The sequence below is a fragment of the Gaeumannomyces tritici genome (genome assembly GCF_000145635.1).
Source record: "Gaeumannomyces tritici R3-111a-1 unplaced genomic scaffold supercont2.5, whole genome shotgun sequence".
Lineage (NCBI taxonomy): Eukaryota > Fungi > Ascomycota > Sordariomycetes > Magnaporthales > Magnaporthaceae > Gaeumannomyces > Gaeumannomyces tritici.
Genome location: NW_008804549.1, coordinates 624,426 through 642,542, shown reverse-complemented (window position 1 = coordinate 642,542; position 18,117 = coordinate 624,426). Strand labels below are relative to the sequence as shown.

Below are 18,117 nucleotides of genomic sequence, written 5' to 3'. Positions count from 1 at the left end.
ATGGTGATACGATGCCAGGGACTGGAGACTCCTAGTACGTGTCTGTTGAATCCGGCGAGTGGGCGCGTGTACTTGTGGAAGGCCAATGTAGGAGTGGAGGAGCAGGCCTTTGGTGCTGTGGATCAGTACAAACACTCGTTTCCACGCTCCATCTCGCCCAGAGCTCAAATAGAACGGTTCCCCCTTTACACAAGTACGCAGTTACTAGTCGCGACAAGAGAACGATGGTTGTTCACCCTGTTAGAAGGTCTCGCAAACAGGAGGACCAAGCTCCTAATACAGCAGTAGCAGCATGTTTTTATCTCGTTACAATATAAGCCAAAGTTCCCACACACATTCTCGGCCGAACGCGGGCGGCCGGTCCGCGCTCAAAATTTCTCCATAAAGTTGTTCCGCACCGTCCACATGCGGCACCTCTTGCCGTAGACGAAGAGCGGGGCGGCAAAGGCCACGACGACGAGCTGGACGACGCCGAGCCAGATGAAGACGGCCTTTGCGCCGTCGTGCTCGAGCCACTCGGTCACGAAGAGGCTGAAGACGAGGCCATGCAGGATGTTCTTTGTGAAATTCAGCGTCACCAACGCCTCGCCGGCGTACTGGCGGTAGCTGTCGACGCAAAAGGTGATGGAGGTGGTGCTGCCCAGGCAGCAGCCGAAGCTGATTATGCCAAAGAAGACGGTGGGCACGATCCAGCTGTTGCGCTCCTCGGCGCTCCAGCCGAAGCCCATGAGGCCCATGACGGTGGTGACGCCGATGGGCAGCGCCATGACGAGGCGGAACTCGGGCTCGTACAGGCCGCCGTTGCGGCGCGCCATGGCCTTGACGAAGATGTCCGAGACCTTGCCGGCCACGGCGGTGCCGAGGACGCCCCCTATAAAGGGCGAGAGGTAGACGAGCCCGACGCCGAGGGCGTCAAAGTCGTAGTACTTTTCGCGGTAGATGACGGCCACCGACTCGGACACGACGATCAGCCACCCGACCGAGCACGCGTACATGGCCGACGACCAGAGCACGGCCGGGTAGCTGAAGAGCACGAACGGCCGGAAGGCCACCTTGAGCCACCGGTCGCCGTTGAGCCGCCCGTGCCACGGCCGCAGCTGCTGCACGAACGACTTGGCCTCGCGCTCGCGCCAGTGGCTCGAGTAGATGTTGGCCGCCGCCTTGTCGTGCTGCCGGCGCTTTTCCGGGTCGGTCGGGGAGAACAGGGTGGCGGCCGCCGCCCCCGGCGAGGGCGAGGCTTTGGTCTTGGTGGTGTCGCTCTCGAGCCTCGGGTGGGCCGAGGCCGGGGCGACGATGGGGTGGATCTCGCCCCGCTCCAGATTTACCGTATCGAGGGGCGGGATGGCCGGCGGCTTCTGCGGCTTCTCGTCGTCCGAGCTGGTGGCCTCGGGCGCGTCGGACTTGTTGGTGTACTTGAGCTGCTGCTCGTCGGCTTTCGCCTCGGGCGAGCTCTTGGCACCGGTGTCGTTGTCGCCCGCCTCGGCGGACTGCGCGAACATGACGTGCTGGTCGTGGCGTCTTTCATGGGTTAGGGCCTCGGACGCCGCGTGAGTGGGGGCCGCATGCGCGGTGGCGGGCCTCGCGGGCTGTGCGTCTGGCTGCTCCGGCTTGTGGTGGTGGTGGATGTACCGCGACGACACCCGCTGGAAGAGGCCCGGCCTGGAGGGGGTCTTGGGCTTGGCGTGTGGCACTCGCTCCCAAAATGTCTCTGGGACGAACAGGAAGAGCAGGACGCCGCAAAAGGCGACGACGAAGGCGACGATCCTGTGGGTCGTTGTTAGTCCCTCCTGGATATCGGCACATGGAATAATGGAGCGAGGAAGGTAATCACCAAAACACCCAGCGCCATGAGAGCGTCTGGATGATGGCGGCGCTGACCAGGGGGATCAGGTTTTTGCCGCCGAGGAGCAGAAGGGTGTAGATGCCAAGCCGATACGCCCTTTCGTGTAGGAAGAAGATTTCGGCAACCGTCGCAGACGGCAAGCACTCGACCGGGCTGACGGCGACGCCCTGCAGAATCCGTGCAGCAATAAGGGAAGGGAAGCTGGGGGACAGCGCGCACCAGACCGAGGTGACTATAAACAGGACGGCGCTCGCGAGGTACACGGGCCTCTTGCCGTACAAGATGGCCGTGGGCGACGCGAAGACGGACCCGAGGCCCATGCCCATCATGTAGAGGCCCACAGTCAGGGACACCGAGTGCACCGGGACCTGGTAGTCGCGGGCGATGTCGGTGAATCCGGCGGCCAGGACCGAGGTCTGGCCGCCGCCGACCATGCAGTAGAGGCCGATGGACATAAGGGCGGCGTCGCGGCGCCATTTTGGCCAGTTGAGCGGGTCGTTGGGCCCGTCTTCGGGCTGCGGCTCTAGGATGATCTTGCCGTCTGTCGTCTTCTTCTTGCCGTCGGGCGGCGGCGGCGGGAGGGCCTCGGGGAAGTTGCCGGTGGGGAAGGACGAGTGGGAGGTCCGGGCCGGCGCGTTGCGCAGGCCCAGCGGCTCGTTCTTGTGGTCCGCGAGCAACAGGACGGAGCCTGAGGTCGGTGTTCGAGCGCGGTTAGGACGGGTTGGCTCAAATCCCTTTTGAGGGCGCCTTGGGGAGTGGTGGTCTCTCTCTCTCACCCGGAACCTCGATGGTCTTCTTGTCGTTCAACACGCCAAAGCTCCACTTGGGCGGCGCGTTGGACGCCGGCTCGTCCGACTCGGACTCATTGGAGTCCCCGGCCGAGGCATTATTGTTTGCCCTGCGCCCGCCAAAGAACGGCAGACGTGACGTGAACGATGGCTGTGTCGCGTCTCGAGCCGCCATGTCAAGGCGCTGTCGTCGGGTTCGAAAGATTGGACGGCTGGTGCTGGGCCCTGCGAGCGCGGCGCGCGAGGTCGACAAACGGGCACGCAGGAAACCTTAAAAAAGTAGTTAAACTTTTAAGACGATGGCTCGCATGAGGGGCGCTAGGGGGGTGTACGACGGGTAGGAAACTAGTATTTGCTACGACTCTCGCGGCACGACAGCAGCGCTACTCGACCACACACACGCACACAGGACACACAGACTCAGACACTAGAGAGGGGGCAGGCTTATCTGCCTTTTAAGACACGCAGCAAGCAGCTGCGCCGTCTCGAATGACGCGGGTGACGTGCTGGTTCACCAACCTCAGCCCGTGCTCACGAGGCGCCCCTTGCTCGCTCCGGCGTGGCGGTGGGTGGGGACAACAACACCCACGGGTGGTGGCCCACGTGAACAATTTAGTTCATAGCGAACTAGGGCCACAGGGCATTGATCGGCCCGTGTCAGCGTTGGGCCACAATGCCAACGCCCGAGTCGCCAGGGAGCGGGGGGCCAAGGCACACACATCAAGATCCTCGCTCTGCCGTACTCGCCTGTTGCTGGCGGGGCGCCGCAGGTTGCGATCAGCGTCGTTTGGTTTTGTTGTCTTGGCCGTAGCATTGTAGCATTACAGCCCATCACGACGGGCAGACCGCCTGTTTGCCGAAGCGCACAGAGGGGGCCGTGTGCGCGCCTGGGCGAGGATCAATATCGACAGCAGCAGGGCTGCGGCACTGGCAGCTCGCTAACCCTTACTGCATGGGTCCTGACAGTGGTCCCCGCGGTGGGGGGAGCGTTGCAGTCAGGGTAGGAAGTGCCCAATGCTGGTGTGCCGCTGTCGCTCGCGGGCTTTGCCAGATCGTGTGTGACCCTCGAGATCCTCCCCATCTGCCGCTGGGGTCTCGGCATCAAAGCTGGGCCATCACATGGGCGCGCTGATCAAGTCAGTTGCTAGCTCCCGTGGGGGGAGCGGCTGGCCGTCAATAGCTGGTGGCCTGTCGGCAGGGCTGTCATTTCTCAAGAATCAAGGCACGGGCGTCTTGGAATTGGAATTGGCAATTATAGTGGGGAAGAAAGCAAGCCAGATTGCAGAAGTGGGTCGGTGGGTTCTGGAGTGATGATGACGCAACACACCCACGTCGCTGAGCCGAAGTCTAGGGTGCTTTGCTGTCTCGATAATCGTTTTTAGTTTTGGCTATCCTCATCTAGAAAGAGCTGGATGAGGGTCTGTAGCTTTTCCTCTCCGAGAGGGGCCGACAAAGGCAACACGCGGCGCGCTGGATGCTTCTTGCGAGATGGATTGATTGTGCATAAGCTCGTAAGCTCACCAGCCCATAAGCTCATCAGCGCGTGTTGCGGGAAGCTCATAAGCTGAACAAGATGTCGACCGCTAAACCCAATTCGTCTACCGCCTAGCCATGTGTCGTGAGCACTAAAGATGACGCGGCACCGGCTGTCACAGTCGCGTGAAACAAGTCGCGAATGGGGATGGTGCTTTATGTTCTTTTGGTGATCCTCCTTCCTCTGTTTCAGGTCCAGTTCCCTTTTGGCTGGTCCATCAAAGGCCGTAGTTCTGCAGGCAGCTGCCTTCCATCCGCTTCCACGTTGTTTTCATGATCTGCAAGCCATGCCTCGATTGGCAGCCGCCACAGCCTCAGGACGGCCGCCGCCTCGCCGTTGGCCAGCCCGGTGTACGCCTGCTCGAAGCGCCACAGCGCAATCACCAGGGTGCGGAGATACAAGCACCTCGTCCTCTTGTCCGCCCAGTCCCCCCACAGGCCCGCCACCAGATCCTTGGCGCAGGAGAGGATCTTGTCCATCGAGCCCGGATACTGGATCAGGTGGGCGTACAGCGGCTCCAGGTGCATGTCGACGGGCCCCTTGTGGGCGACAAAGACTAGCAGCTTGAGGAGGCAGTCGAAGAGGGGGTTCTGCTCGGCCTCTATGCCCGAGTGGAGCTCGGTCAGGCGGCGCCGCAGCGAGCGGAGGGGAGGCGAGGTCTCATCCGTCTCCACGGCGGCGGCGCCCGCGACACGCTCGAAGTTGGCACGGAGGGAGAAGAAGGTCCACTCCCACCTCCGCACTGGGCTCATGAGCACCGTCTTGTCATCGATGCCGGGGACCGTTTCCTTCTCGCTGTTCCGTCCGTAGACGCTGTCCACGAACAGCATTATGGCCGGGTCGCGCACGACTGACGCGGCGTGGCTCTTGGTGGCGAGGAAGAGGATGTCGACGATGCGCACGAGCGGGTGGTCGGGCCACAGGGCGCCGAGCCGGCGGCGCAGGACCCTCCGCACGTAGTCGAAGACGACGGCCTGGGCGCGGTGCAGCGGCGCGTGCCGGGCGTGGATGGACAGGAAGGTGGAGAGGAACTTTGCCTGGTAGGGGCAGTGGCGGACGCACTCGTCGTACTGGGCCAGGGCGGCCTGGAGGAGCGCGCGCCCCTCGGCGTAGCGCGCCGCCTCCATCAGGGCGAAGCCGTTGACGAGGTTGGCGGAGCAGTCGCGCCCGGCCTTTGGGTTGGCCTCGGCCAGCCAGCAGTGACGTGGGTGGATGGCGCCGGCGCCCGTCTTGGGCATGAGCGCGTTGCCCTCGGCGTCCTCGTCGCACGAGCAGAGTGCCGCCGTCCGGAGCCCGTACACGTAGTCCCGGATGCTCCGGAGGACCCCGTCGGCGTACCGCAGCGTGTCGGGCATGGCGACGGCCCGGGGTGGGGAGTGCGCCTGGCGCATAAAGTGTCGGGTCAGTCCGGGCATCACCTGGGCGGCGCGTGCGGGCGAGCGCCGGATGAGGAATGCGCGCGGTGAGTGGCCCCCGATGATGGAGTCTTGGTGGTGTGAGCTCCTAACCAGCATAGCGGGGGAGGGCGGGTCAGAGTCAGAGAGGTCTTCGACAGCTCCTAGAGCCCACTGGCCACTCTTCCATGAGGCAGCAAATTCGATGCCAGCGGAAAGTTGCGTCGAGCCCTGAGTGATGGCATCTGGTGTCGGTGACTGGCTCCCGGGTTTGCCACATTCTGTCAAAGTGATAGAGTCCGCGTAACCTTGGCCGCCGCTCAGCGTGGGCGACGAGGGACTTGCTGGAGGCGTGTCATATTCGATAAAGGGTGGTGTGTGAGCCTCGACGATTGCCTCACCGTCGACCGAGGGTTTAGGCGACCCTTTCTTCTTGGACTTCCGGATATACCGGGATATGTTTGCCTGGGAAACCGGCCGCTTCCGCACCCTGAATGCCGTCCGCTTCCCCTCTGCCTGGCGCCGGGCTTGCACGCGGACAATGGCCGCATACTCGTCCGCCTTGACGTTCTTGCGAATGTCCCACTGCTTAAACTTCTTCATGTACTCCCTCCGACTACCGGGACTGTCAGCTATCTACGTCGGCCAAGCAGGGGTCAGATCAGGGACAAATAAGATGGTGGCTAGCAAGAGGTGGAAGTGGGGAACGAGCAGAAGGCCGTCGAAGAAGGAAAAAGCAGCATACGTCGCGGAGAAGCCATTGGTCTTCATTATCTCGACCAGCGCCTTAAAGTCGCAATCCTCATCCTGGTATAGCCGGACGATCTCATCGCGTCGTTCCTCCCAAGCCCGTCTCGAGAAGGCGGGGCCATTAGGCTCCGCTGCCGGTGTGGACGCCATATCGTGTCGCGAGATGGAGCAAGAGTCGTGGAAGCCTAATACGGGAGTTTTTGGAGCGCGTCACCGGTCTTATGTAGAAGAAGCACCGTTGGATGGGCCGTGTAGATATCACTTTCCTTGTCAATATGGGGCCCCGTGTTGCCATAAGGCTTAGTCTAGGTCACCGCTGCCCCCCTCTTATCGTCAGCCGCCATTCGGCTTGGCGGCAAATTTGACCCTCCTGCAGACCGAACTTACAGTAAGCATATGCCTCGCTCACAGCCCTCATGTCGCCAACCAACAGATAACCTTATCCGTGTCTTCCCCAACGAGGCCGCTTGAGCCAGCATGCGGAGCCGAGGGTGGTGGAGAAGCTGGCATTGTGTCCACGTAGGGAGACAGTGGTCAGCGGATATAGGGACCAGAGTGGAATCATTGCCAACAATGGCCTAGTGGCGCAACGGTAGCGCGTTTGACTCCAGATCAAAAGGTTATCCGTTCAAATCGGGTCTGGGTCAATTCATCAGCTTTTTGCCGGGGAATGATGTAAGTTGCTGATATGTATTTGCGCTCGCTTACTTTTTGCTTATGCGAACGAACGGCACAAGGTTCGAATTTAATGAAGTGGTAATTAAAAAAAGTGCATTGAAAAAGCAAAAAGGGAAATTAAAAAGAACTAACAGCACTAATTGTTGCTAGCGGCATGACGACCCAGACGGGACTCGAACCCGCAATCTTCAGAGGTAATGATTCCGTGACCGAAATCTGACGCGATACCATTTCGCCACCAGGCCTTGTCAGGGGTTGAATAGAAGAGAGCGTGCACACTTGCTGGCTAAGGGGCGTCCTGTCGTGTCTCCTGCTTTTGGGCTGGGTTGCCTTTGGCCTAACTCGATCCTTCCAGTGAACCCCACTAATGCAAGAAGTTAGGCGCCGCTGGTCCAAAACTCAAGCACGACAGGAAAAAAAGTGGCCCACGGTTTTCATTGAAATCAAAGTTTTCCCGCCCCTTTTCTAGAGGGGGTCCACAACGTACAACCCCCGAGGAAGGGTAAAATGGATTTGCACACGATAGGCAGCTCGGTTGCGGGCTGATGTTGTCCCACATCTATTTCTGCCAGAAACAGTAGGTGACATCGAGGCGGCGGCGGATTTGCGGCCTCGAGCGGGGAAGCCCCTGCGTCGGAGCTGCCGTGTTTGCATGGGATAGCACCAAGGCCAGGTTCGGCTGATAATGGGATGTAACCCCTTCTGCAAGCTTGAGCTGCAAGGCCCCGACAGCCGACATGACCTGCCATTACCACCCCAGTCATTCCGGTACTTAAGCCGACTGTCGCCCCCTCACCGGCGCGGGCGCGCGAAAGGTGAGCCTCACTCGCGGTGCCTTGCCCTCGAATCACCCTGATTTCCCTGGGGCGGACCTGCACTTCCCTTGTGCGGCTCGGAAAAGAGCTCTTCTGACAGGGAACACGCAAGATGCAGAGTCCTAGCACCATGGCCCGCAGTCGGCGGTCAGGCATGGCTACCGCCGCCGTGGCCGTGACGTCGCTGCTGCTCCGCGGCGCCTACGCAGTCCCGTGCACGCCGCGTGACCCCTTCGCCGTGGTCGACCCGCAGAACTGGGTGAACCCGGACAACATGACGTGGGCCGACTACAAGCGCCCGCCGGGCACCAACTGGTCAGACCCGACGCGCCGCGGGTCGAGCCGCAACTTCAACATCGCCCTCGTCACGCTCGACTACACCGACAGGCCCTTCATCGTGACGCAGCCGGCCCTGTCGACCATCTTTGGCAACCCACAGCCCGCCAAGGCCGACGTGCCCCGGGCCGGCGTCCCGGCCTTTTACCGTGACCTGCTCAACACGCCAACGGAGATCAACAAAGGGCACACGCTGCACGAGTACTGGATGGAGGACTCGGCGGGCAAGTTCGGCGTCGACCTGACGGCCTTTGGGCCCTACCAGATGCCGAAGCTGAGCTTCCAGTACGGCATCGACAGCGGCTTCAACGGGGGCGGGTGCCCGGCAGGCCTCGCTTGTGACTTTGACGTCCGCGGGGACGGCCTGGCCGCATGGCGGCGCGAGGTCGGCGAGGAGGTGGCATCCTCATTCGAGCTGGTCTTCATCCTCTCGGCGGGGCAGGACGAGTCGGCGACGTGGCAGGAGTTTGGCGAAATGAAGTTCGCGACGCGCGAGGATGTGACGCCCGAGTTCGGCCCGCCCCCGGGGAGCAACCTGACTAACTACGCGCGCACGCGCTACGTCGAGTGGACCAGCTGGGCGTCGGCGGCGACGCTGTGGCCCAACGCGGGCGGCGGGTCGTCGACGCAGGGCGAGAGCAGCGGCATGGCCGTCTACGCGCACGAGCTCAGCCACCTGCTCGACATTGGCGACAACTACAACAACCCCTACTCGGTCCCCGCCAGGCGCTCATACACGGGGCCCTGGTCCATGATGTCGCGCGGCTCCTTCCTGGGGCCTGGCGGGCCGCACACGCGCTGGCAGGTGCCCGCGCTGCACGGCAGCAGCATGGGGTCGCTGCACACGGTCCGCGACAAGCTCTTCCTCGGGCTCGCGTCCAACTCTAGCATCGCTCTGCTGTCGCGCGACGGCCTGGCGGGGTCGGGCCTGGCGCTGGCGACTATCACGGCGCGCGCTATCGACCCGGGCCTGGGCGGGCTGATGGGCATCAACGTGGCGCTCGGCAGCCGCGGCGACCTCTCGCCGCGCTGTGACGTCAACACGAACCCCTTTTGCGACGGCGGTGGCTACCACAGCTACTTCGTCGAGGTCGTCGACCGCATCGGCTCCGACTCGTTCCAGGCCGACGCGGGCGTCATGCTCAGCAAGTCCAAGGACGGCTCGCGCCGCCCGTCGCAGCCGTTCCAGTGGACCATCGACGCGAACCCGCAGGACATCGCCATGGTCGACTTCATCCGCCCCAACGGCTCCGCCGCCATGATCACCATCGGCGACTACCGCCAGCTGGCCGACGCGCTCTTCCACGCCGGCACCCGGTCCGGCAGCCAGTTCGAGCACGTCGACGAGGCCAACCGCCTGCACTTTTACGTCCTCGACCGCCACCGCGACGCCGCCGGCGTGCTGTCCTACACGGCCGCCGTGCGCTCGCTCGACGGCTCGGGCGGGCCCAGCGCGCACGCCGTCAAGCTGGCCGACGGCATCGTCGCCGCCGCCGGGTCGCCCACGGGCGCGGGCACGACCTGCTTCTTCGAGCTGGCCAACGCCGGCACCTACGTCGCGGGCGGCGGCGCCCTGCACCCGCGCGACGCGACGGCGCTCCTGCAGTCGGACGTCTACCGGCTCAACGCCACCGTCTCGGGCGCGGGCTGGCGCGTCGCACTGCCCAACGCGCTCGCCCACGCGCGCTTCGGGGCCACGGCCTGGGCGCGCGTGGCCGTGGCGGCCGCGGCGGACGCGGACGACGAGGCCGTGGTGACGCTGACGGCCGTGTCCGAGTCGGACAGGACCGCGGCCGCGACGGCGGTCTGCAGGGTGAAGAAGACGGGAGCGTAGGCCTCGTGGGGATGGATGGCTTGTAATGCAGGGGCTGAATAGCTATTACACAAGCATTGCCCTAGATCTTGGAATAAAGCTGGGGGGATTCTTAGACATTAACAAGATCAAACTAATATAGCCAAGACCAACCCATAATAACATCTTATTGCCAAGTTTTGAGGTGTGGCTGTGCCTCTCGCCTCAACCTTGTTCTGGTGACTAGCCCGTGGTGGCGGCGTTGATGCGTAGTGCCAACCCTTACCCATATTGCTGCATTTGTTCAGCCCTGATTGCTGGGAAATGGGATGATGGGCATTTAGGTTCAAATCAGATTAGCACGGGGCGCCTCCCGGCCTTCTCGCCACCTCTGGCTCTGCAAGGCTCAGGGCGTGTAAATGTGGTAAAATAGGTTCTTGATAGTCAATAGGAGGCATCTCACATGTTTTGGTACGGGGAATCGGTCCGTGGTGTAGGAAAAAGAGTTCTTGTCAAGATATTAATGTTGTGAGATATCACAATCTTTTAGCTTTGCTCACATTCCTAATTATCACAATTGCGAATACCATACTTTAAAATATTTGTTATGTTTTGTGCGCACGTGCAGCATACTCCGTAGCCATCCATCTCATCCTCAACCATTACCTCCCATCTCAGCATGATGCTATCGCCAGCTTCTTGTCGACTGCGGCTGACCGCGTGGCCTGCATCCTGCTCGATGGCGGAGGTGCACCTTGTTCTCTAAATCCCATCACACGTGCTACGTAGCGCCCCGAATGCACCTGCCCGACAAGGAGCGGGGGATGTGACACCTCTTCCTGCATCATGCAGTTGCTCTCAATGCTTTTGTTCTGTTCCTGATAAGGGCCGACCGACAGTGATCTACGCAAGGGGCGCCATATGCAGGAAGGAAAAAAAAGAAACACTGCCGGCTTGCTTACCCAGAAACGGAAGGGCTCAGCGGAAAAGACCATAGGGGAAAAAAAAGGTATTTTTAGACTGGCAGCTCGTGTGGTTCTAGGAGATCTCCCCGTCTTGGCGCGTGCTAGTCATGGAAGGACCTGTCGTGACCCGGACGTTTCAAGACCTAGGTGAGCTGCTGTGGCGCCCCCCTGCCGGTCCGGTCGGTTGAACCTCAGGCTCGGCTTGCGGGATGAGCGTCGCGAGAAAAAAGAAAAAAGCTTAGGCGATGGTCGGCCGCCGCACAGATGCACAGATGAGGCGCGATGTCACGTCGGACCTTTTTCCGACGTCGTGAGATCTTTCGGCTGCTACCGTGGTGCTGGATGCTAGAATCGGTATCTCGCCGTGGTTTTCTGAATCTGCATTGATGCGGCTGGAGTTTGTTTGCTGGCGAGACTCTCTTCCCAACGACGCTGGCGATTTCTTGACTTTTGTCGGCTCTGCCCTGCGGCCTCCCGTATGTCCATCACATTCAACGTCACAGCTGCATTCGAAAATTCCTGCTCGCTCGTGAATCAGGCTCACGTCAAAATCAGAAAAAAGACTCGAAAATCTGGCGGCGCATGAGCTCAAGGCCAGACCCCACTGCCTGACAGGCCCTAAAAATGGAACTGTAATCCCCTGTGCTCCCCCGGCGCCCGCGCTCCCCACAGCAAAAAGAGCTGTCAGGAGTTCGGTCCACACCAGTTCCGGCGACGGCCGACGACCGCCTTGTTGGGTTGTCCGTCCGTGTCCGCGAATAGGTAGAGAGGCTCTGCTATGCCCACAACCCCCTGCTCCTGCGGACGAATAGCAGCTAGGGTTATGGTGATCATATAGAGGCTAGACCAGGGGGGGAACCCCCAGGCCTCCACCGGGCAGGCCATCTCCCCGCGATGGGTGTCCGTCTGTTTGCTGCTGCCTTCTTATTAAGCTCGCCTTGCCCGCGCTCTCGACATGGCTGCCATAGCCCGTTTGGTACGTCAGGCTTTTAGCAGAGCCTCAATAGAAATCCTTAATCGACAATATACCCACACACGACGGAACATTCCCTAACAATGTTCGTCCCGGTGTCCTCCAGATCCGCCACGCCGGCCGCCGCCCCGTCGTCACCCTGGTCGGCAGCCGCCATGGCCGCTAGCATCCTGCGGCGAGAAGAAGTCGCCGTCGTCAAGAAGGTCACGAACCCGAACCCGCCGTCGATGGGCGCCCTGCTGAGCAGCGTCGTGTGGTTCCTCACGGCGCTCGCGCTCGTCTTCCTCGTCCTGCGCCTGTACAGCAAGCACCTGAGGGGCAAGGGCTTTTGGTGGGACGACTACATCCTGGGCGCGGCATGGGTGAGTATTTTTTTCTGTCTCTGGGGCGAGACATGGCAACCCATCAAAGAACAAGTTGATGCTGACAAACATTCTCTCTTTCTCTTTCAACAGCACATGCTCCTCCTCAGCAGCGTCTGCGTCTCGCTCATGGTCCGGTTCGACTTCGGCCGGCACTCGGCCGACATACCCGCCGACAACCTCAGCCCCATCCTCTTCCTCATGACGCTGCAGGGCTTCCTCACCACCCTGGCCGCGGCCTGGAGCAAGACGTCCTTTGGCGTCACGCTCCTGCGCCTGGCCGGCTCCTTCCCCGGCCGCTGGAGCGCGGCGGCGCTGTGGGGCATCATCGTCTCCGTCAACGTCGTGCTCGGCGCCGCCGCCGTCGTCACCTGGGCCCAGTGCGACCCCGTCGAGCTCAACTGGGCCCCCTGGTCCGCCAAGAAGGGCTCCTGCTGGGACGGCAGGGTGGTCGTCGGCCTCATGCAGGGCGCCATCGCCTACAGCGGTGTGGCCGACCTGGCCCTGGCCTTTATGCCCTGGGCCATGCTGTGGAAGGCCAACATGTCGGCCAGGAACAAGTACAGCGTGCTGTGCGCCATGAGCATGAGCGTCTTGTGAGTCTCGCCGCATTTTCGCGCCATTGTTGTTTTCGCTGTTTGCTGACCCTTTTCCTTTCAGTGCCGGTGCCGCCTCCTTTGCCAAGGCCGCTGCCTTTCCCACTCTCATCACTGGCGATCTACGTAAGTTCTTTCTGAAATCCTTCCCCAAGCTCCCCCGACCTTGCGCTAACATCCCTCCCCCCTATGGCCAGTGGACAGCACCCAGCTCATCATCCTCACGGCGGCCGAGATCTCAATCACCATAATGGCCGCCTGCATCCCCATCATGCGCACTCTGTGGATCAAGATGGGCGAGACGATCCAGGGCAGCACCCGCGACCCGAGCCCGCCCGCGCGCCCCGCACCTCCCCCGGCTCCCTCCGCGGCCGAGGTTGCCCCCGCGCCCGCCATGTACCCGCGCATCTCGCGCGACATGAGCAGCGTTGTTGGGAAACTGGAGTCTTTTTCGACCTCCAACTCTACTGTAAATACATTACAAGAGCAGAAGGCTCCAAACAGGGCTTTGTGTTAAAAAAGCAAACAAAAGATTTGTAAAATTTCAGGCGTATATGTGTCAGGCGTTGATGTTATTACTTTCTTGGATCTTAAACAAGGTCCTTAGTAGCGGTCTGTCTGCATTTAGTGGTATAGTGTGTGCCGCAAGGGGTTTTGCTCCTCCAACAAGCCTTACTCCTCCCAGAACCCAGCAGCGTCCTCAAGATCATCCGCGTTGAGCAGGTCCACCCCGGCCTCCCACAGCGTGCGCCACACCTTGTTCCTCGCCGCGACGGGCCACCCGGGCGTGTCCCAGTACCGGACCTTGATTCCCCGCGCGTGCGCCGCGCCGACCTGCTCCCTGAGCAGCGCCAGCTGCGTGTCGTTGAGCACCCCGGACCTCCGCGCCGCCGACCCCTCGCCAGCCCCGAGCGCGTCGCCGAACCCGGCGCTCGCGATCGGGCTCAGCGCCGCGCCCACATCCTTGAACCCATCCCGCGCCAGATCCGCCGCGGGCGCGTCCCAGAAGTAGTCGCGCGGCGCGGGGGCGCCCTCCACCAGCGCGCGCGGCGTGTTGCCCGTCCCGACCACCGTCACGGGGCCGGACTCGGGGACAGCGGCGGTGCCGGCGGTGCCGTTGCGCACCGTGGTCAGGTACCCGGCCTCGCGCAGCGGGCCCAGCGCCCGCACGACGGCCGGCCACGTGGCGGCGCCGTCCGTCTTGACGTCGACGAAGAGGTACAGCGTCTGGCCGGGGCCGGCGTCGTAGACGCCGTTGCGGGTCGGCGCGTCCCCGGGCGGCAAGAACCCGTGCGCCGGGTTCTGGGCGCGCAGGACCGACAGGATGGGCTGGACGTACAGCGAGTCGAAGGTGCGGTTCTCGGACAGCGAGGAACGGTCGTGCCCGACCAGCAGCCGGTCGTCGCCGTACAGCCACACGTCGGCCTCGACGGATATGCAGCCGCGCGACAGGGCTGTGTAGAAGGGCACGTCGCGCCAGTAGTCGTTGTGGCTGTGCACGGCCTTGGGGATGATGTCGCGCGTGAGTGATGTCGGGTAGCGGTACAGCGGGTTTTCGCGCGCGCCATCAAGGATCTGCTGCAGTTGCCCCGGGACGGCGGCGGCGGCGGGGAGCGCGAGGGACGCCGCCGCGAGGGCTGCTGCGGTCAGGTGGCCGAGCATGTTGGGTGTGTGAGGGGGTTGGGGTGATAGGAGGGAGAGGAAGTCACGGCGGCGGCTGCAGGCGAGTGCACGGAAGCAGGCGTAAATCAAGCTTCCTATTGAGGGGAACTGGACATACCATACTTGCTCGCTCTTTTATGTACCCTCCATCACCCCGCTCTGGTTTCTCCGCGCGCTGTGTATTTGTCGGTGCTTGCTCCCAGCCTTCTGCACTGCGTGAGGGGCTTGTGGAGGTGGTTGGGGATTTCCGAGAATGCAACCATGTTGCAGCCAATGATGGCCACCACGTGCCTGATCGTCGAGAAATCGAAATTGGCTGCTCCCACGTGGGCGAGAATGATGTTGCGCCTTGTCTGAGTGGGATGCGCTGTTCACCGCAAGAAGAAGGACCATCGTTGATCCCGCCCCTGACATCTGTCGTCGCCACATATCCTTAATTCAACGACGGCTGCGCAGCCTCGGCGCCAAGATGACTAACACAGGTCTGGCGGTCATGCCCATCACGACAAGACGGCGAGCGAGGATCGCAAACCAACCTGGTTTGGGGGCAAAAGATGTGTTGAGTGTTAGACATCGTCGCAGCGGATCACGCTACGAGCATCAAGCAATAGTCAAGCAACGTATTCTTTGTATTTGTAGGCTATTCCCTTCCCACATTCCAACTTTCAATATCCCTGGGGACCACAAAACAACCCCCACCCGATCCTGGTAATACCTGGCCTGGCGCCAGCAGGCCATATCCGGCTCACGCCTCGCCCTCCATCACCCACCCCCGGTGGAACAGATGGCAGAGGGCTCAGCCCTCCCTCTCCGACTCGGAGTCGGCCTCCGGGTCGACCTCGGTCTCGCTGCCGTGGGCGGCAGACTCCTCGGCACCGGAGCTGTTGCCCCCGGAAGCGTCGTCATCGTCGTCGTTGTTCTCCTCCTCCCCTCCGGTCGCCGGCGGGGCCGGGCCGAAGAGGAGGATGTCCGACATCAGGTCCAGGAAGACGTCGGCCTCGGACAGCGCGACCTGCCACTGGGCCTCCTCGGCAGTTGGAGGCGGCGGCGCCGGTGTCGCGGGCTCGGGTGCCGGCGCCTCTTCCTCCTCAGACTCGTAGTCTGGCAGGTCGTCGCTGTCTTGGGCTTTTTGGGCAGCCCCTGCCTCTTGGGGACCAGAGGGTCTGGCCTGCCCCTCTTGGTCGGGCACCTCCTCGGCCCTCACCTCCTCTGGGGACTGGGTGGGGGGAGCGGGGGCCTCCGAGGGGACGGGCGAGGGCTCGCGGCTGGAGAGATGTGTGACGGAGGAGGTTAGTATCAAATTATTAGATCAATCAAGCTAGTTGACAGAAGGGAGGGCCGCGTCTTACCTGACGCTGTCGTCGTTGCTCGTCATCTTGTTTGATTCTCCGGACGCTTGGGAGGAAGGTGAGGAGCAGAAGAGGAAGAAGGTAGGGTCGGTCGGCAAAGGCACAAAAGGTAGCAGCAGTGAAGCTGGAGCCGGAACTGCTGATGGGAGTGATGGTGATCTTGCAGATGGAGTTGATATTTCTATCAATGGAAGGGATATCGGCACTTCCGATGGAGAAGACTGTTGGTGTTGCTGATGGGCAGGATGCTGAGATTGATGGGGGGTTCGCAGTCCTCGTCCTTTTCTGGGCGAGTCTTCTCGAGTGCGGCTTTGCTGGATATCAAACTTCTTGGAGGGCTTGTAGTCCTAGTCTAATTCTGGAAGAGTGTTCTCAAGTGCAGCTTTGCTGGATATCGACTTTTTTTTGTGGTAAATAGAGACTCGTGATACTGGCCGTTGCGTGCTTGTTGGCTAATGAAATGTGACAGGGTCCCAGGTCCCAAGCTCACTGTAGGTCTCTACGCGTCGAATATCACGCGTACAATATCAAAATTCAAACTCGAGTGGCCCCTCGTGCCCTTGCCCCTGCCCAGGCACCCTTACCTTGCTTTTTTCATGTCTCGCTCCTTCCTCCTCGGGCCATTGTGCCCTTAAGCCATGCCACTGAGGCTCTTGTCATGTGCCCCGCGACCAATATCAAACCCTCCTGGACCGGGATATCAATCACCCACAACCCTACCCGCCCTCCTGCGCCTTAGACCCGCCTGGGCCAGCCCCAACCCCCAGGCCGCGCCTTCCTCTCAACAAGAGCTCCGAGATGCGGAGGAGGACTGGTCGCTGATTCGCCTGCTCCTACCTCGCCTGAAGAACACCCCACTTGAAGAGTACGTCATTATACGTGTTCCCTGGCTGCCTGTTCACCTGGTCAAAGCTCTGGACTGGCTCTATAAATACCTGCCTTCTCCGCTGTTGCAGAGAAAAATTTTCTTCCTTCTTCTCTTTCTTTTTCTTTGAGCCGGACTCTCTGGGCCTCGAGATTGCTCTGAGACCCAGGGGGTCCCGTCACCGCCGCAGCGCGGGTTATTTTTCTTTCTTTTTATATTCTATTGATTGAACGGTCTTTGGGCCATTCGGAGAACTGCGGTTTGTCCAACTCCAGAAGGAGGACGACGGCCGGTGCCGCGGCTATGGATTTGTCGAGTGAGTTTACCCATACCTTTTGCTCTCTCTATATTTTCGTCCTGGCTAACGTTTCCAGATACGATGATCCGTGTCGGCCTCGGAAACGATAAGTTCACCCCAGAATCCACCGCCAATATCAGGCGGCGGTACCTGGGGTGAACTTATCGTTTCCAAGGATCAGGTTATTCGGGTCATGACGGCCAAGCAAACGGACCCCAGTCCTCGAACTTCGACCCCACCGGCGGCCGCGATAGTGACAAGGGCGGTGGCGCCAGTGCCCTGGACGATACAATCCGAGCTTGACGTGTCGCCGCAAGCTTCTTGAGCCGAAGCGCCGTCAGTACTGGATCGGCTGGTGGCAGGTTAGTTCGACCGATGATATCAAGTGCGTTCCGAGCCGTTATTTAGAGATGGGCTGACATGGCTGTAGCTACACCACGGCCCAAGTCAAGAAAGACGCCGACGCCAGCGACGAGGCCGACGCCGACGCCGCAGGCCGCGCTGTCGCGGCTGACGGGGACATCGAGGACGAGCCAAAGCCCGAGGAGGATGAGGGCCCGAAGCAGCCGCTCAAGGGCGACTTCAAGGCAAGTTTTCCATTCACCCCACCTCACCTCAATTTTCCCTCACCTGACTAAACTATCCAGCTAACCATAACCAGCTCTGATAGAGGGAGACTGACGGATGAGGAGACTGATGGATGAGCTGATGGAATTGGGAGACTATTCATTCCTTGCCCAAGCTGGTCGAGCCGAGTCAGACACGTGTTCATTGATACCGAAGGGTGGAAAAGGCGAGCACACACGCTATCCAAATGCAAAACATCTATACCCTGCTTCCAATGTCCCCTAGTCTGGCGCCTAATGCCCCATCTGCGTAGCTTGTGCCTCAGTTCTTGCTAGAAACCATTAATCAGGGCTTGGATCTTTTTTGGGTCACGGAAAATTGCTAGATCTCCTGCTGTCGTCATGTCCGTCCCACGCCGACAGCCACTCCTCTTCGCCTGGTCTCTACTGGCCACTGCCTTGATGCGCAGAGCTCTGGCCATTATATGCCCCAGCCAACCCAGGATTTGGAGGCTCGGAGAAAGGAAAAGACTAGACCCGGACCAAAGCTG

The 18,117-nt window shown here is 61.1% G+C and overlaps 8 protein-coding genes and 2 non-coding genes across 10 annotated transcripts; 4 read left to right on the top strand and 6 right to left on the bottom strand.

The window, feature by feature from the left end:
• Positions 1 to 368: 368 nt before the first annotated feature.
• GGTG_09208 (MFS transporter) lies at positions 369 to 2,806 on the bottom strand (the record flags this gene model as incomplete). Its single annotated transcript, XM_009227052.1, has 3 exons — positions 369 to 1,764; positions 1,832 to 2,531; positions 2,620 to 2,806. The coding sequence occupies 3 exons, from the start codon at positions 2,804 to 2,806 to the stop codon at positions 369 to 371; spliced, it is 2,283 nt and encodes a 760-aa protein (XP_009225316.1).
• Positions 2,807 to 2,934: 128 nt separating this feature from the next.
• Positions 2,935 to 4,112, bottom strand: GGTG_09207 (hypothetical protein). The gene is made up of 2 exons (XM_009227051.1): positions 3,351 to 4,112; positions 2,935 to 3,258 (listed from the first exon to the last, which is right to left on the bottom strand). Exon 1 carries the CDS (start codon positions 3,731 to 3,733, stop codon positions 3,530 to 3,532), a length of 204 nt encoding a protein of 67 aa, XP_009225315.1. The 5' UTR covers positions 3,734 to 4,112; the 3' UTR covers positions 2,935 to 3,258; positions 3,351 to 3,529.
• GGTG_09206 (hypothetical protein) lies at positions 4,097 to 6,595 on the bottom strand. Its single transcript, XM_009227050.1, has 2 exons — positions 6,305 to 6,595; positions 4,097 to 6,175 (listed from the first exon to the last, which is right to left on the bottom strand). The coding sequence occupies exons 1-2, from the start codon at positions 6,457 to 6,459 to the stop codon at positions 4,354 to 4,356; spliced, it is 1,977 nt and encodes a 658-aa protein (XP_009225314.1). The 5' UTR covers positions 6,460 to 6,595; the 3' UTR covers positions 4,097 to 4,353.
• A 289-nt stretch (positions 6,596 to 6,884) lies between these two features.
• Positions 6,885 to 6,956, top strand: GGTG_20185. The gene has a single exon. It is a non-coding gene; the product is annotated as a tRNA-Trp (tRNA).
• A 189-nt stretch (positions 6,957 to 7,145) lies between these two features.
• GGTG_20184 lies at positions 7,146 to 7,232 on the bottom strand. Its single transcript has one exon. It is a non-coding gene; the product is annotated as a tRNA-Arg (tRNA).
• Positions 7,233 to 7,465: 233 nt separating this feature from the next.
• GGTG_09205 (hypothetical protein) lies at positions 7,466 to 10,127 on the top strand. The gene has a single exon (XM_009227049.1). The coding sequence runs from the start codon at positions 7,915 to 7,917 to the stop codon at positions 9,970 to 9,972; it is 2,058 nt and encodes a 685-aa protein (XP_009225313.1). The 5' UTR covers positions 7,466 to 7,914; the 3' UTR covers positions 9,973 to 10,127.
• Positions 10,128 to 11,951: 1,824 nt separating this feature from the next.
• On the top strand, positions 11,952 to 13,374 carry GGTG_09204 (hypothetical protein; the record flags this gene model as incomplete). Its single annotated transcript, XM_009227048.1, has 4 exons — positions 11,952 to 12,230; positions 12,324 to 12,826; positions 12,891 to 12,952; positions 13,024 to 13,374. The coding sequence occupies 4 exons, from the start codon at positions 11,952 to 11,954 to the stop codon at positions 13,341 to 13,343; spliced, it is 1,164 nt and encodes a 387-aa protein (XP_009225312.1). The 3' UTR covers positions 13,344 to 13,374.
• Positions 13,360 to 14,696, bottom strand: GGTG_09203 (hypothetical protein). Its single transcript, XM_009227047.1, has one exon. The coding sequence runs from the start codon at positions 14,486 to 14,488 to the stop codon at positions 13,499 to 13,501; it is 990 nt and encodes a 329-aa protein (XP_009225311.1). The 5' UTR covers positions 14,489 to 14,696; the 3' UTR covers positions 13,360 to 13,498.
• Positions 14,697 to 15,284: 588 nt separating this feature from the next.
• GGTG_09202 (hypothetical protein) lies at positions 15,285 to 15,863 on the bottom strand (the record flags this gene model as incomplete). The annotated part of the gene is made up of 2 exons (XM_009227046.1): positions 15,285 to 15,753; positions 15,838 to 15,863. The coding sequence occupies 2 exons, from the start codon at positions 15,861 to 15,863 to the stop codon at positions 15,285 to 15,287; spliced, it is 495 nt and encodes a 164-aa protein (XP_009225310.1).
• A 612-nt stretch (positions 15,864 to 16,475) lies between these two features.
• On the top strand, positions 16,476 to 17,681 carry GGTG_09201 (hypothetical protein; the record flags this gene model as incomplete). Its single annotated transcript, XM_009227045.1, has 3 exons — positions 16,476 to 16,702; positions 17,431 to 17,591; positions 17,662 to 17,681. The coding sequence occupies 3 exons, from the start codon at positions 16,476 to 16,478 to the stop codon at positions 17,679 to 17,681; spliced, it is 408 nt and encodes a 135-aa protein (XP_009225309.1).
• Between the last annotated feature and the right edge of the window lie 436 nt (positions 17,682 to 18,117).

Bases quoted from the DNA above. Each gene is read 5' to 3' on its own strand.
- GGTG_09207 (XM_009227051.1), bottom strand. From the start codon at position 3,733: ATGCCGAGACCCCAGCGGCAGATGGGGAGGATCTCGAGGGTCACACAC.
- GGTG_09203 (XM_009227047.1), bottom strand. From the start codon at position 14,488: ATGCTCGGCCACCTGACCGCAGCAGCCCTCGCGGCGGCGTCCCTCGCG.
- GGTG_09205 (XM_009227049.1), top strand. From the start codon at position 7,915: ATGCAGAGTCCTAGCACCATGGCCCGCAGTCGGCGGTCAGGCATGGCT.
- GGTG_09206 (XM_009227050.1), bottom strand. From the start codon at position 6,459: ATGGCGTCCACACCGGCAGCGGAGCCTAATGGCCCCGCCTTCTCGAGA. The intron at 6,176-6,304 runs GTATGCTGCTTT...CAGTCCCGGTAG, and splicing joins ACCAATGGCTTCTCCGCGAC to TCGGAGGGAGTACATGAAGA.